General features: G+C 41.6%; 1 protein-coding gene across 1 annotated transcript in view; it reads right to left on the bottom strand.

Moving 5' to 3' along the window:
• The window catches only part of pax5 (paired box 5), a 56,728-nt gene that overhangs the window by 30,547 nt on the left and 8,816 nt on the right, over nt 1-17,365 (bottom strand). Inside the window, exons 2-5 of the mRNA XM_085459399.1 lie at nt 11,346-11,511; nt 7,552-7,749; nt 6,778-6,842; nt 3,828-3,953 (exon numbers count right to left, since the gene is read on the bottom strand). Coding sequence (XP_085315525.1) covers nt 3,828-3,953; nt 6,778-6,842; nt 7,552-7,749; nt 11,346-11,511 — 555 coding nt within the window. The remainder of the gene's footprint in view (nt 1-3,827; nt 3,954-6,777; nt 6,843-7,551; nt 7,750-11,345; nt 11,512-17,365) is intronic.

Genomic DNA, 17,365 nt, shown 5'->3' with positions numbered 1-17,365 from the left:
ATATTTTGAAAAATGTGCATGACTTAAAAATACTGAGAGTGGATTTCCCCTCACAGATTTGAGGAAGAAAAAAACAGCACTCCCTTTAGTGACCGGCCCACCTGTCCTGAACTCCACATGCATGTTGGATGCTTGCACACACACACACACACACACACACACACACAGCAGCAGCAGCAGCAGAAGCTTCAATGTGTAAAGTGAATAGGTTAAGGTACAATAGTCCCCTTTTGGCCCCAGAAGTCAAGTTCTTCCATTCACACCCATTCATCTCCTTTCTGGCCCCAGTCACCCCCAACTTCCCCTCGCTTTGGCTGGGGGCACAGGTCACCACAGGGTTTTACCCCCACAAACTCCTCCTACCAACACACAAGAACACATACATACACAACACAAGCTACTGATCCCTCCTTCCTGTGTTCACGTGCACAGCAGCTGTTTGATATGCTCATGGCTAACAGTTTCCATTGCACGCGTTGACGTCCTCACAAGCACATACAGCAGATATGATATGCAATGATATGATATAAAAAAAAAACAGCAATTTCATCACAACAAACTAAGCATCATTTCACTCATACTGCGCACCTTGCAACAGATTAGGATGGCCAGACCAGCTCAGCACCAGAACTACTGATTTATGTTTTACCAGTTTTAAAAGTCAATGGCCTGGAGAACACGTTCTAATGTAGATGTGTTTTTAGCAAATCGAGGGGGCAATATTGTTGACCAGATGGCAACAGTTCAATTGAGGAGTCAGTGGGGTGCCTCTTGTGAGCTAGAATATCATTTGCTTTATTTATACCTCTGTCTCTGTAGATACATTCCATTATTGAAAACATAATATTTTCCACAACACATTTAATTCAAAGAGTAAACACAATCTGCTGCAGGAATTGAGATGCTGTGGACACCAGGGAGTGTGGAGTTCAACAACATGTAGCAATGAGAGACTAAATAATTGGTGGAGGCACAAAATGAGTTGGTACCAAGTTAAAATTCAACTTCATGGGGGGTGATTGAGTGAGACAGATGCAAAGAATACCACTGACTGATGTGAGAATTATGGGAATTAGACAAGAGGTTTACCTACACTAGCAAACAGCCTGTCAGCTACAAAACAATGGATGAACCACTCTGTATGTTTACTGATGTTGGTACAGTTTACTGGCTATATTGGCAGAGTAGCAGATGATGTAGTGGGACAGAATATTTTCAGTAACAACTTGTTTTTTGTGGTCAAAAGGTTTCTTTTGTTCAGTTTATGTGGTCACTCCACATGCTCCAGTATAAGCTTATGGCTTAAGCACATTGCGAAGCAATTTGTAACTAGTTGTACTGGTTTATCAGCAGGGTTAGTGGATTTAATCATTAGGAAAAGGTATAACTTCTCATACCAGTTTAGGAAAGAGTCAATGGCCACTGTTAATCCTCTCTGTCACGTAGGAGGCTCACTAAAAGAGTATGGGCTGCATATGTAATAAAATGCCTGTTTATTAAGCATGCAGACCATGCCGCCTTAGGATCATCAGAGGATTCAGCTAACATTAACCTGCTCTAATAAATGAATTAATAAATAAAAATAAGAGCTGCAGTGTGTTTGGGGATTTTTTACACAAAAAACTCAGGAAAATTGCAACAGACTGACTCAAGGCTCCCCCCGCCCCCCCAAAAAATGGACCAATGGTATCATTGTTCTAAATGCGTTCTGAACTACACAAACTGTCACATTGCTGTATGTGTGATATATCCACCTGTACAAAGAGAGACAGACAAAGTCAACAAAAGAGCCTTGGTGATGTCCGGTGTGTCACTGTAGTGTACTGTGGGTTTATGCCTTCCTTCTCCGTGTGTAAGAATGTCTGCAAAGACGGGCATATGGCCGTGACTCGTCGTCAGAAGCTTGCCTTATTGTTTGCCTGTGTATGTGTTTGTCTGTCCATGTCTGTGCATGCTGTTCCCCCTGTCGCCCCTTGCCGTGTGTGTGTGTCATTATCCAGCGGGGGCTGCTCTAATGGAAGCTGTGATTAGCAATGCTGTTAATTAGACCACAGAGCCAACCGCGCAGACCTCTGGCACAGAAACGCTGCAGATAAAACACACAAGCGAAACGTGACACGGAGAGACATAATGCTCGAATGATGCTTTCTGAATGCTTCAATGAAACGAGAAGTGATACAATGTTTCGATTCGAACTGTGAAATGGAAAGTCCAGCAGCAGTCATAGAAAACCGGCAGACAGACCACACATGTAGCACATGGTGTAGTGTGTCATGCACATAAAGAACAAAGTGAAACAATAATACCGCTAATTAGGCTACAGATACTTTCCTTCAGCAACAGATCTGACTGCAGAGTTTCTGCTGAAGACAATACAGCACAGAATGGGGTGGATTAATACTTCATATTATTTATGTCAAAGAGGCATGGATGAAATCAGTCAGAGACCAGTTTCACTGTGGCCGTTCAGACTTATGATCACTAACACAGGTGAATCTGTTAATCTTTCAGTCTTTACTCTGTCAGTGAGCCAAAATGTGGACATGACAATCACTGTGCTCTGTGCAAGTGCTCTGATCTTATTCAAGAGCAGCAACTAAAATCAGAGTCCCGTCAAACTTAGTGTAAAATTTAACCGAATATATCTAAAACATTTGAATTTGATTTGTTTCTCTTCAGTTCTGTTGCGCAGATATCATACATGCACATCAAGGTAAGTCAAGGTGTGCATGCGAGATAACTTAATGAATACGAAATGTGGAAAATGTGAGGGAAAATTGCCATTTTACATTTGTTTCAAGTGTTAATGTGAGAAAAGGCAGTTTCCTCATCGTGTAGGTTCTTTGTCTGCCCCAGTTTTTAAAGTCTAGAGTGTGTCTCAAGCTTCACCGGGTGTTTAAGCCTGCTTTTAGAACACTATGTCACATTTTGCTTTTATGGATACACCAAGTCTTCTACCTCAACCTTAACTTTGTAACATATTTTGACGTTTTATGCAGTTGCAACAGAAAGACGGAGGAAACCCCAACCAGCGGATGATCGCTGAACAGGATGAGAGTGCAATTTGTTGTTATTTTGGATTGAGCTAAAACCTCATTTATCAATGGACAAACTGTTCACATAGTAAGTCAAACTTTGATCCAGTGTATCAATGATATATGTGTGCATGTCTCTATGTCTGCGTTGGGTCTAAAGTCTTTGTACTCTACTGATGGTTAAGTGGGCTGAATCCGAGCATATCAAGGTGCACCTGGGATTCACCTGGAACCTGCTGGAGTGTTCTGAAAATTCATCAGCAGTGGGAAAAAGGATCCCACACTGTATCTGTGTGTGTGTGCGTGTGTGTGTGTGTCAGGGAGAGAGAGAGCGAAATAGCCCCCAGTGGCATTCTGTCACCCCCTCTCGCTCCGACATCTGGTCCTGTCTCATTTACCGTAGGAGACCGTCTGTGTGATGGCTTTTTAATGCCACTGACACCCCCCCACACACACACACACACAATCAAGCAAACACGTGGAGGCATATCAGCGTACACAAATATATACATCCAGTACCTATGAGCACATACACAAGCTCGCATATACATTAGCACGCAACATTGACCAAGTATGACAGAAGTATATGATCGATAGTGCGTGCATGAGCTGGCCTCTCGGGTTGCTATCCCATGAAACACTGTTAGTAAATAAATCTGCGTTCCTCAATGAAGATATTTTATTCACATGTCCCGTTGCTGTTGCTTGTGTGTTAGATTCTCGTGTGCCTTGTGCATCCACCAGGAAAAATTAGCAAAGTGGGACATATACAAAGCATAACTGTTTGCTCACCTTCATCCCTCTTCCTCTTGCCTACATCAGCAGCTGAGCTGATACCCAGAATGCCGCTGATGGAGTACGAGGAGCCGGCCGAGTCGCTGGTCACTGCTGAGACCTGTGTGGCTGGCACGGACGTTGCTGCAGACAGATCACATGACAATGCCAACACTTTAAAGGATATACTGAGAAAGCAAAAGAACACCCAAAAAACAGATGACTGAAATGAGGAATTACTTAATCTCAGAGTCGTATTGTAAAATAAAATGGGGGAAAGCACAACACATTTATTGTGTTATGTGGACACTTACTCTTGTAAGCTGTGTGATTTTATTAAAAAGGCATAAGTGACTCTTTAACTCACTGAAACATTTGCTTTCAATAAAACAATTACTTATAAAGAAAAGAGTGTATTTTTTAAAATGTTCATGTTTTACTTTATGATCACATCTCAGATAAAATGATAAGAAAAAGAAGACAGCAAAGTGTTTTATGAATTTCTGGCTGTTGCTGAAATATCACAGACTGTATATTTTAATGTACTGTGTCACAAAACTCTATAAACACTCACCAAAATGAACTGAATCCAATATATTTGCATGTGTCTTTGGATCTCATTTGAAAGCACAAATATTTAATTGAAAATAAACAGTAAGCTATAGTTTTTGTGCACAAAGCTCTTTCTGAGAAATTCTTCTGTGTGTCTGTGTGTGCGGATGCCTTTCAGGCTTGAAAAACAACAATCAAGTGTCCTTATTCATATATTTGTGGCATGATTGCCACACAATATAAATCTTAATTATTATTCTTTTTTAAAAAATCAATAAAAGTCCATTTTTTCTCTCTAAATTTCACTCGGTTGTATCGGCTAAATTGAAACTAAAGGAAAAGACACAAAAGACCAGCCTCTGTTAGTGTTTTGCTCTTTGTTGTCTCTTCCTTTAATCTTCCCCCTGGAGGAGACAAGTTCTTTGCCGGGTGACACAGCGACATACTTGTCACCGCTTCAGTAACACGGACACACACACGCATCCTGCAACCTCCTGACACGCAGGCACAGGCTTAAACATACAGTCGCTCACTTCTTGGTCCCTTATCTGTACCCCTGTAAGCGGACGTGGGGCTGAGTGACAGTATGGTATCCCAGGAGGGACAGAAAGGTGTGGAGACAGACATACTAATCCCCTCTCCCAGCAGACCCCCCAAACAGAGAAAGACAAGACTGAAATGGCAATAAAGAAGAAGGAGGGGGTAAAAAAGGCAGGTAAACCAGAGGATCAAAGTCCCTTCAAGCCGTTACTCTTTCGCTAACGACAAGGAGAGTATAATGAATGCATATCCCTCCTATTCCCATCACTTGATTTAGCACTTCAATTATCTGATTTTCCTTTCTCTTTCTTTTCACTCTTTTTTTTATCAGAACGTAACGCTTTTATTCTGCAAATCCAAATGTTCAATTTTCCGCCTGGGAGTGGGACCCATTTATCTGTGTAATCTGTAAGCGTGTGCGTGTGTGTGTCACTGCATCTAGGGTGTGTGTGTGTGTGTCGCTTAAATGTGAGTAAAAGGCAGGAGTCAGGGAGCAGTGTGTGTGAAATTAATTTAGATTAATAGACAATGTGCGATTATGAAGATATGAGAGACTCTGAAACACAATCCACTGCAGGGCAAAGTGAGGAAGAGAGAGAAAGGCTATCGTATCTGTGTGTACGCTGCGATATTCATCGAATAAAAGGAAATAATGTTCAAGCCATAGATGCCACAGATATAGTCTTTCAGTGTCTAACAGGATAATTAACTGTATACTGACAAAGGTTACGGGTCCTTTATTAAAAATATATAATGAGAACCTTCCGATAAGTCCTTTAATATTTGTCTGGTTTTGGATCTCATCCAGCTGCACTTAACATAATTTTAACTCGTGCTAATCGAAACTAAAGCAAAAGTTTACCTGTTGCTAATATACTCAAACTTATTTTCAAACTACTATGTTGCTCAAACAAAACACAGCTGAATTAATCTGACAAAGGGGGCAGAAAGCTGTGTATCCTTCCCCACTAATCACTGCTTGTAGCAATATGGATGAAAAAAAATGTGTTTATGAATATGCATAGTGTAAAGTTTGGTGCATAGGTCACAAGAAGTCCATTAACCTATAAGTAATAATTTGGTGATGTAACTGAGAAACCGTAAATATGATCTTTTCTAGCCCGTGAGAATATGCCTCACCAGGTGCATCCTCGCTTTGAACTTGAATATCATTGTAAATAATCAATTTCCAGTCATAACCTCCAATAATCAAAGAGTTAAATGCTTGCCAGTGTTGCTAATCTAGTACCCATTTGAGAAGGAACTGATAAAGATCTCTAATGCTTTGATATTACAATGACTTGAGCATTTTTGTTGACTTATTTATGAAACAGTTATATTTAGGATGACATGGTTTCACGCCGTGGATCCCTTTGATTGTTGTTATTGGGACTATTGTACGTCTTAATAGTTACATTGTACACTACTGTAATAATGTTACCAGTGTGCTTTCGGTTACAGTCGTCATAGCGGATGGGCCAAGAATATGAAAGCTTAATATGTAACTGTTATTTTATATCTAGCCGGTCACCTTTGTTTGATCGTACCCTACCTTACTCGTTCTTCAGTCAGCTCTCGGTTGGCCCAAAAAGGCTAAATGAACCTGACCATCACACAAAACTCTGGTAAAAAAGAAACAAACCCTAAACATACTTCTTACGTGGAAAATGACAATCTAAAGCTGACTGTAAGGATGCAATGTAGATTTGGAACTTTGTGGCACATAGCATCCTGTCTTCACACAGGTCCAGAAACTCTGTTTTCTTGTTCAGCACAGAAGATCCTCTCCGGAGAGATTTACACAAAAACACTTCTTTTGTTAAAAAAAAAAATTGGCTTTGATGGCTGGAAACAGGATTTTCGAACAGCAACCTACCTAGGTTGTGAGCCGACACTGAGCCCGTTTGACCAGGCTGCTGCTGAACCTTAGTCCGGATGATCCTGCAGGAGGAGAGAGGGGATATTAGTGTGTGTGAAGTGGTTTGTGTGAGTGTGCGTGAGAGAGATCCTGAGTGACAGAGAGAACATGACCATCGTGGGAGCAAAACTGTGTATATGTGTCTGTGCGTGTGTGTGTGTGTGTGTGTGTGTGTGTGTGTGTGTGTGTGTGTGTGTGTGTGTGTGTGTGTGTGTGAAGTGGCTGAGGCAGGCTGACATGGCAGAGGGGCCTCACACTTCCTGCTTGGCTGCTCATGCAAGCCTTTTCTTCCTCTTTCCTTTCCTTTTTCTTCCTTTCCTCCCCTTTTTTCCTCTCCTCTCATTTCCTTTTCTCCCTTTTCCTTTCTTTCCTTTCCTTTTGTGTCTGTTTCTTTCCTTACCCCCACACACCTTCCTTCCCTTTTGTCTGCCTCTTTTGCTCACTCCTTCTCTCTCTTATTTCACCATCCCTCCCTCTCTCTCTCTGCTTCTATGCTCAGGGGAAAGGGTTGTCATTGTACCATCGTGTTGAACCACTGAGCTGCAGCCACTTCATACATATGGAGACAGGGGCCTCTTTACTATTCTCTTTTCCACTCCCAGACTCACACACAGGCACACACACACATAAAACACAGAGTATTATATTGCTCTGAGCTCTACCAATAGGCTGTACCTGTTGCTATACGCCCAAACTCAAACAAACATACACAAAGCATGCAGACCGTCGTACCTGTTAATGGAGCTGACGCTGGGAACACTGTCGTTGTCACAAACTCTCTCTGCTAGGAGCCTGTCCCGGATCTCCCAGGCAAACATGGTGGGGTTTTGGCGTTTGTAATCGGCGATTTTGTCGACCACTTTTGGTGTAGCAACCTTTGGTTTGGATCCCCCAATTACCCCAGGGCGGATACTGCCCGTTTCATAGTACCTGCCAATTAAAAGACACTTGCATTGATCATACGGGGAGGAACGAGAGGACAAGTTAATAGAATCATATGGAATATGAAATCTGCAAATTCTGTTTTTAGTTCGTTTTTTTATGCATACAGCTCCTTATTAAAATGTGCCAAATCCAAACCTGAAAAAAAACTTTAATTAAAAAAACATAAAAGAGAAACAAGGCCGAGTTTAGTTGGGTTAAAGTACTTAATCAAGATTGTGCCGCCGCATCTGAAAATATTTCAGTTCAAGTTTCCATCCAAATAAGAATCTGAACATGCTTTTTTTTAAAAGCATGAGGTTGGTGCTCTTCTATACTTTCCTCATTTTCTCAAATATACATCAACAGGTGTGGAGTCAGATCTCGAGGCTCTTCACAGCACGAGGACAGTGAATAAACTAACACAGAGCCCAACAGTGTGGCTTTTTTTCTGTGTTTTTAACAGCGAATGGACAACAATGTAGGTCAGTGGCAGAGAGGAATAAGATACAAATGTGAAGGATTTTTTTAAAATAAATTTCTCGTATCGGTGTCCTTATCCTTTAACTCCTCTTCTTTCACCTATTGAAGCTGAAAAGTGGCCAGGTAATTTCTGTGACAGAATCAAATATGCTGAAATAATTATTGGGAGTTCTGTTTCACTGCTAAATCGAGTAGAAGGGGAATCTAGACTCCAAAGAACCCAGATATAACATAAAGCAGCTTTCTGCTTTACTGCCCCTCTACTTCACCTCTCTTGGTGGTGGTTTGAACATTGCTCCACTTGGACTCAGCTATTTTCCCTTCAAGCTCTCCAACAGAGGAATGACCTTCCCTCCTGTGGTCAGGACTTATTTCTGGATTACACACCAAACATTGGACGTGCTCCTCCTGTCTAAGGTCTTTTTTCCACTCACGATAGACAGCTAACCCCCCCCCCCCCCCAGTCTGTCATGTTGCCATGTCAATTAAAATAGTTTTTGTAGCCTGTAAATCTTCTTAGTGTCCAAATTTTTTGATCACTTGTGGTTCTTGTCCTAATTTGCTTAATTTGAGGTATGAAATGGGTGTGATTATTTGCTAATCCTCCATCAGCTGCATCTTTTTTTTTTAATTGAATTTGAATTTCAAACAGAACTTTTTATTTGGGTAATTCTGACAATTGAAACTCCGTGTTGGTTTGGGCTGATCTTTTGATGTGGCGAGGAATCACATCGCATAAAGCAGGGAAGATCGCAAAAACAGCTTCAGTGCCCATGCGCTGCATGGACTTATGAATATTGCATTGCTCAGAATGCAATGAATGTTTGGCCCAAAGGTGGCTCATATCTGCCCACATGTGAATTCAGTCACAGTTCTCCTTAAAATGAGCCTGATGCCAGTTGTGTCATAACTTTTGGGATATTTTTGGCCACATAATACTTTCTAGGGATGTACCTGCCCAACAGCTGTGGAAAGTACCCCAGATGAGGTCCAAATGTGTCTGCTATATAGGCTTAAAATCCTCTTTAACCAAAAAGGTTCTGTATTAAATCGAAATATTGCCGTGGAAATATTTCCTCTTGAAAGCACCTTGAAGATTTAATGATTGCACTGTGTATTTATAATCTGTGTGTGGATAGAGTTTGTATCAAAGACTTTGTATTTATTCACACCGGTCAGATAATGCTGGTCAAATATACTGCAAATTCGAGGGAATCTTTCTGTATATTTGATCCTTTCTTTTAGTTTTCTTTATTTCTGTTTTATTTTGTATCTTTGACTGATTTGCTCAGCTCCTTCTCGCAAACAGAGACTCTGCTCTCGTTGGGATACACCTTGTTAAATCAAGGCGTGCTAAAACCCTCACTGCCAGTTACATAATGTTGCCGATTTCGCTGCAGATGTCAGAGTCAGCTGAAAGGCTAAATGCAATAAGCTCAAACACCTGTCACGCAACATTTTTAGGGCCTGACTCGTCCCGCGATCGGCTTCTGTTCTCTTAAGCAATTTCACGTTATTACGCAGATGCAGGAAGAGGATGGCACCGACACACACACATGTGCACACGGGACGCACTCACACAACCGTTTCATGTCCACCATGGCTATGTCATGAATGTATTTGCATGCAGAAGGGGCATGGGGGGGACAGGGGGTGGGAGGACAGCAAATGCGCTACACAGCTTGCAGAAAAAAGGGGGGATGCTGTGTGTGGATGCAAGCTGTCAGTCAGTCTTAAACCTGCTGCTGCTCTCCTCTCGCCCTCTCTCTCTCCACTGTACGGTAGAGTAATCCTTTCCGTGAAGATGCGAGTTCCTGTAAATGTGCACTTCCTTGTCTTTCTTTCTGTGTGTGTGTGTGTGTGGGGGGTGAGTGTGTGTGTTCCACATTTTTGACTATTCACAGCTGGAGTATAAACACAGCTAAAGGAAAAACAATCTATTTTCAAATGGAAAACTATTTAAATTATTCACAGCTGAATCATTGGTGAATAAATGAGCGTAGTTATTGATATCTGCACAACGATGAGCCAATACACACACACACACACACACAAACACACACAGGGTGGTAGAGTTGGTGTTTTTGTTCTGCTGGCACCAGAGAGAGAGGAGAGGATAAAACAACCCTCCCTCCCTCCTTCCATCCCTCGATCCCCTCCCCTCCTCCCCCCTCATGGTAACGCTTCAGTGAGTTGAATGGCCAGGAAAGGGGAGAGAGAGAGAGAGAGAAAGAGAGAGATAGAGAGAGAAAGACGGAAAGAGAGAGACGGAGAAAGAGAGGCATGGGAGAACAATGAGCAGCACATTTTTTGATATAGCTGAGGGTCGCTGTAGCTAATCCTTCCCCTCCGTCCTCACAAATGGTCTCTCTGTCTCTCATTCGTTTTTCTTTTTCCTGCACTCGTCTTCTTTAACACGCCTTTTCCCTTTTGATTGTGTCCCTTGTTCATGTCTTTCTCCCATTCTCCATCTCCCTCTGTCTTTTTTTGGTGCAGAAATATGGTGCCACTTTCATTTTGATGCTAATTCCAAAAAGTGATGAATCTTTTCCCTTTTGTCCCCCTTTCTTCTCTGAGGGATGGAACGAACAGGGATTTACTCTTGAATTTAGCTTTGAAAAAGGCAGAGGGAGAGACAGAAAGAGAGAGAAAAGGGGGAGTGAGGAGAGACACAGAAATATAGGGGGGGGGGGGGGGGACAAAAAAAATACAGGATATAAGGAGAGGGGAGAGGAAGGTGAAAAGCAAGAAAAGAGCAGAGAACCGTGTGAGAGAAGTAAGAAGCAGAGCGAAAATGGAGGCACTTTGGAAAACGCAGCTTGTGCATGTGGAGGAAACTGAAGAACACAGCAGAACTGACACCAAAGGAGTCAGTATGACCTTACAGGAGCTTCAGTCTGACACATGCTGAACCAGCCTGTGTGTGTTCTTTTCACCTGATGGAAAAAAAACTAACCAGAAAAACACAAATAAATCCAACAAGTAAAGGTGAAGATACTTGGTCTTCCACTGCATCGTTTAAAGGTTAACTTATTGTGAAAAGGGATCCTTTAAAGTACTGAATGAGGAGGTTGATGTGTTTTGATCACACACACGAGTGTAGGTGCTGGTCGGCTTCTTACCTGCCCAGTATCTTGCTGACACATCCATGACTGACTCGTAGCTGGCGTGAGATGTCGCACGGCCGAACCCCCTGATGGGCAAGTTCTACTATTCGCTGGCGAACTACATCTGGGAGGGGTCTGCCATTTACGAACACACCTCCAAGCTGGTTCACGCCACCATGTCCTAGAAGAGAATGAGAATTTGAGATGGGCAAGAAGCCAATGAGGAACAACAGAAAGAAATGCATGAAAAATTGCACTGAAATCAAAGATAACCTTGAAATCTAACTCGATATGCAACCAAAAAAAAAGGACTCAGTGGAAATTAATTACAAAATCCTCTCATTTCCTCTGATTACATTCTTGATACATGGCAGACAGTTGGATAGGCAAGAGTCAAAGATCTTGATGTAACTTTTTCAACACAATCAAACATACAAATTGATCCATTATCCTTATATTCGCATATCAAAGACTGACCAAGACTTGGTTCAAGTTAAAGGTCAAAACAATATCAGACAGAAGAACACAAAAACGTAACAGCTTCACTGTATAAAGTAGCAGCAAAAACCAGCTTGTTTAAGGGCATTTCAGACAATCTTTACACCTCATATCAGCACTAAGGTAGTCTAGTCTGCAGCACAGCAGTTAGAGGCTACTTCCTCTATTTTGGGAAAAGGTCAATTGATTGGTTCGTATATAGTGCTTTTCCATTCTACTTAAACACTCGATGAGCTTTATTTTAATAACATCACTTCTCATTCAGTAAATTGATGCTGGATCTGTGCCATTAACAGCTTGTTTCTGTACATTTACATTTGTTTGCCTGAGAAATAGTTACTTCAGCAACACTTTCTAGGCTGCAGTCCCACAGCTGTTGGCCCTTGGCTTAGCTGGCTTAGCTTAGTTAATTTACTATCTCAAATACATCTGTTTTCTCTCCCGCCTGTGATTTATCCTGCTCAGCATAATAATACTATTCCAAAGTGCAAACTTTGCCCAATTTCACCAGGGACAGGCTAAGCAAAGATTTTGAGTAAATGAAGGGATTTTAATTAATTATTGACCAAGGCCTTGCCTTGGCCCCTTAGCGAAAGACACCGCTAATATTCCCTCTGAGGGATGAAGGGATGAAAGTACAAGGAAATGAATGAAAGACAGCAAAAGTAGAATAGAAGAAAAGACTAGCTGAACCTTTGCATAATTGAATAAACTTCTTCTGTATCCATAAGTCACAGAAAACCACAGCCGTCTATTAGAAAGTTGCATAAACAGATTTAAACAGCAGCCACAACTGACAAGGGCAAAACTGCAAAGGAGAGTAATTTATATATATGCACATGATCTGTGTCCATCTAGTTTCTTTCAGCTCTCCTATAGTAGAAAATATCCAAGCTTCTACTGACTGGAAATACATTTGAGCAGGTCAGCAGCATATCACAGAAGATGCACTTAAACAGACTACACCATTTATACATTTGTAAACACCACGCTGTGAGACCCCGTGAGCCGGGCCAGGTCAGAATCCTGGAATTTGGGGTAAATGATTGAACTGCATCCACCAACAGAAACTTTCCCCAGGTTTCTTAAACATATGTGTGTGTGTGTGTGTGTGTGTGTGTGTGTGTGTGTGTGTGTGTGTGTGTGTGTGTGTGTGTGTGTGTTTCCCTCCAAAGGCAAAGTTTAAATGAAATAGAAAAAAAATTTCAACCATTTAATCCACTGGCTTTTGTATTACCATAGTGATTGCGTCTTTAGGGGAAACACACACACAGACACACACTCTCCCACACACACTAATCCTAGCTGTGGGGGTAATAGATTTTAAACACATTACCCCAGCAGGGATACCCCCTAAAACACCGTGCTGTCCCCTGAACCTGTCCCCCTGTCCTCAACTTCTCTCCATCAGCATAAAATAAAGGAAGACACACACACACACACACACACACACACACACACACACACACACACACACTTTCGCAGCTTTCTCCAGCATAAATATAAATAGGTCAATACAGGAGAGATAAATACAAAAATGTGAAGAGTGGAGAGTCTCATTCTGTGAAATCAAACAAAGCTATTTCCAAATGGCTAACGTGGACGGCGACTCGCTTCCTTACTGCTTTATTTTTTTTTCAGATAGAAGAAGTCTCATTATGCAGACGTCTGCTGCAGAGCACAATTTGAAAAGCAATCGCTCTTTATGAAAGACAGGAAAACGCAGGCAGAGTAATATGACCCTGTGAGCTGGGCTCAGCCACAGCTCAGAGACAAGCAGCATGAACTTTACCATCAGCTGTGTTTAATCGATTTGTTATTTACTTTTAAACCTGTTCAATCAAAGAAGTCATTCACCCAATTAGCGCTTATGTATTGTCATTTTTCATATTTCCGCTCTACACGTTTAGTGGATTCATCGGAGGAAGTACTGCAAAGCTTCTGTAGACTGTTTGCTTCGTATAGCATCAGATGTGTTACTATCCTGGGTTTGGATGTCCTAAATTTATAACAAACTGGAAGGACGGAGTTCGGAAGACTTCACAGAGATTTGAATGATGTACTGTAGACGCTACTGAGTCACACTTCATCAAAATGTCAGAGCTTTTGGGAAATTTACTGTAGAACAGAGACTAAAGGTCCCTGTCTGCTCTAACTCTATGAATAAGAAATGTTAAATCTCACCCCTTTTTATTAACTTAACAGTGGATTTGCAAATCATTCAGTGCTGAGGTACCATGTTTTTTTTTATGTTCTGTATGCAAAAGGTTTCTTCGTGCTTTCATTATATTTCAGATGGCTAATAATACAGTAATGTTACGTTGAGATATAGCAGTGGCTGAATGAAGAGGACCATTCACCTGAAATAAGAAACGTGTTTTATCCTTGTGATAAGCTCTTCATGAGTTCTTGATGTCTATTATCTATTTTATTTTCCAAAATAAGAATTTGTACCTCACAACTGTTCAGTGTGCTCTGTTTTATTTCCCATTAAGGACATTTCTGGCTTTCAAAGGCTTTTTTCATACTAACGGGTACTGTGAACTTATTGCTCTTGAAAGCATACACAGCAACGAGTCAAATGGAACTAGATTTATTTAATTAAAACATCCAAAATCACAATTTACAAATTTGCTCCGGTGGGCTACATAACTTGAACAACATCATAGCCCCCTTTATCACCCTTAATTCCTCCAGTAAACTTCCCAACCATATGTTTTGTAAAACATGTGAACAGATTTTATGTATTTATCAGAAAATTCATAATCAGAATTTAAGTAGAAGAGACGAGCCTGCTCATAGTCATTCATAGGCAGTCAGTTGACCCTCCTGGAGCCTACAGGGCACCCCTGACCCTACTGTTTTTGTAATAAGGGATCAATTTGTTGATCTACTAAGACTTTACTGGGAATACTCACTGCCCAGTCCTGTACAGCATTCGCAGAGACATCTCAAACACGTACAGTTTCAGATCTTCCTTAAAGCAAGAAAGAGTCAGCTGACCTCCACTGGAGAAAGTCAGCTCTCTGACTCTTTTTTGACATTCTGTGAATACCTTATAAGGTTGTCTAAATGTGTAAATGCATTTCTCCTCCTCCTCTCTTTATTATTATTTCCTATAACCTCTCAAGGAATAAAAGAAGGTTTTTTTCTAGAATGGTTTATAGAAGCCTACTGCGCTACTTCCTCCTGACCAAAGGTATCTGCAGAGAAGACGCTCCCTCGCTCTCGCTCTCCCTCCCTCCCCCTTCCTCAGATAAGAGTAAATGAAATGGTTCCTTTCACCCTTCCTATCTGGGCCAGGGCATGAAATACGCCTTGCTTTGTAAAGAGATGGAGAGGAATGACTTGTGACCTACAAAAACCTCCCGATAACTATTTATTCACTTATCTGTGTATTTACTGTTGGTATTAGGCGTTCAGACTCTCACCATTCTTGGGGTAGGCTGTGTGGATTATGTGTTTGAAATTTATTTTTCTAAGCCCATAAATACTGATAGGGAGAAACGCAAATCTATAAAAGCATTTGTTTTTTCGGCCTCAGTAGCGTAATTCTCTGAATACGCTGTACAAGTTCTCATTTCAGAGGGTTATATGCCATGTTTAGGCATCAGGCTGGAGAGGTGAACGGTGCTAGCCCAGAGCAAGGCCGAGTAAGAGAACTCGGAAGTTTCTCCTAATTTTAGAAGAAATGATTTCCTTTCTTGTCCTTAAAACTAATTACAGAAGAAACCCGGGCTGATGTTCCCACAGCTGGGTGGGTTTACTGACAGATGCCAGTAATTCATCCCTCTGACCAAGCAAATTAACCACTTGCTCACAGAAATTCAATCAGCAGCTCAGGAGACTTTGTTGCAGAATGAAGATTTTGCCAAATTACTAGCCTTGGCTTTTAAATATCTTTCTACTGAACCTCTGAAGTCTCCAGAGGTGGTGGTAGTGTGGGGGTGTTGGCAGAGACAGCAGCTTCATTTTCACCCTGCCAGGGGACCAGCGGTCACTATGCATCCCTCTTGTATTTTATTTATTTACCCTTTATAGGAGCTGCCTTAAGAACCCAGCGCCACCTTAAACGTTTGATTGATTCACTGTTTCCGGGAGGGGGAAATACAAAGATAAAGCAGAATATATTCGCGCTCCCCCATCCAGAAAATAAGGTCCATTAGGCTCTCTGTCTCTCTCTTCCAGCCACATTCCTCAGTGTCTCTCTTACTCTCTCTCTTTCCCTCTGTCCACATAGCTCTCTCTCTCATCTCTCATCTGGGCCGTCACGGCCTGACGACTCAAAAATAAAGCAAAAGAGAAATCACGACAAAACGCCACCGGTCCCCTCTCTCTTTTCTCCGCTCCCTGTCTTAGAGGGGGAAGAAAGGAAGAAAAAAAACAACTAGAAATTACTTTAGGCCGAAAACCTGTTTGGAAAGTCGCCTGCGAGAATACAGATGAAGCAAATTTCCTTGAGCAAACAGTGGATAGATCGGTGAGATGTGCCAGGCGGGCGTTTTGGACGTATAGTGCTATTTTGTATTTTCTTTACGTGAACAGAGGGATAATTAATATTTGGTGGAAGAATCGAGGCTCAAAGAAACTCACAGAGGAAAAAGTCCCCCAAAACTAAATAATTTAAAGTAAACTTCATATTTGCAGCGGACACTGATTATGACGATGGCGTCTGAGTCGATCTGTTGGATTAAGATTAATCCATTTTTTCCACATTTCTTTGCTGTTGTTCCGGCTCAGTGTAGCTCTACATTAGAAAGTCAGATCTATATTTTCTTTACGCTATAACTCGCGAGTCTCTACGGTAGGCCACGGCCTCGCCTACTTAATATTCAGCATGCCTCTATTACCATTACAATGCGTGATTATGAAATTCAACTCATTACCATCACAATTACCTGGTATAGATATTTTAAATATCCCTATTTTATGGTGTTGCTCGTGGTAGAAATAACTCTTTAAAGTTAGTGAGTGCTCAGGCTTGTTATGAGCCACATATGTGGGCTATTCACGTTTCAATCATCGTTATAAAAGTGTGTAAGGCAAATGATTGTAGGGAATGAGATTTTAAGCAAAAATAATAGCAAGAAAAATAATATTAATTATAAGTGTCAGCCGTGTAGGTGAAAAACCTCCGATTTTTGTCAAATAAAATATTTGGGAAAGGCTTTTGGGACGAACACGCACTTGTTACGCCCTCACAATAACACATGAAACTTTAGGATCGTGTGTTATTGCCTCTGCTTTAAATTTAAAAGTCTGTGGCCGTATGCTTCACAGACTTCCTGATGAGGTGAAGTACACCTACACACCCGTTTGCACGCACACACGCACACCAACACTGGCATGGAGCGCACATCCAAACTCTCCCAACAACATTTCCACGCGTCACAGTCGATTCCTCCCGACCTCTCTCTCTCTCTACCTTTGACATTTTTAGGTGTAATCGTTTTAAAGCGTCTCCGCGCTTTGACATATATAGCTTTAGCCCCGCCGCTGCCATCAGCACCGCGGATCATTGGCTTTGCTGAAACGGC

The sequence above is a fragment of the Copadichromis virginalis genome, linkage group LG6 (assembly GCF_057382275.1).
Source record: "Copadichromis virginalis isolate Kocher_CV1m ecotype Utaka linkage group LG6, C_Virginalis_male_GT1.1, whole genome shotgun sequence".
Classification (NCBI taxonomy): domain Eukaryota; kingdom Metazoa; phylum Chordata; class Actinopteri; order Cichliformes; family Cichlidae; genus Copadichromis; species Copadichromis virginalis.
Note: the sequence above shows the minus strand (reverse complement) of the source record. Positions and strands in the feature narration are given on the sequence as shown.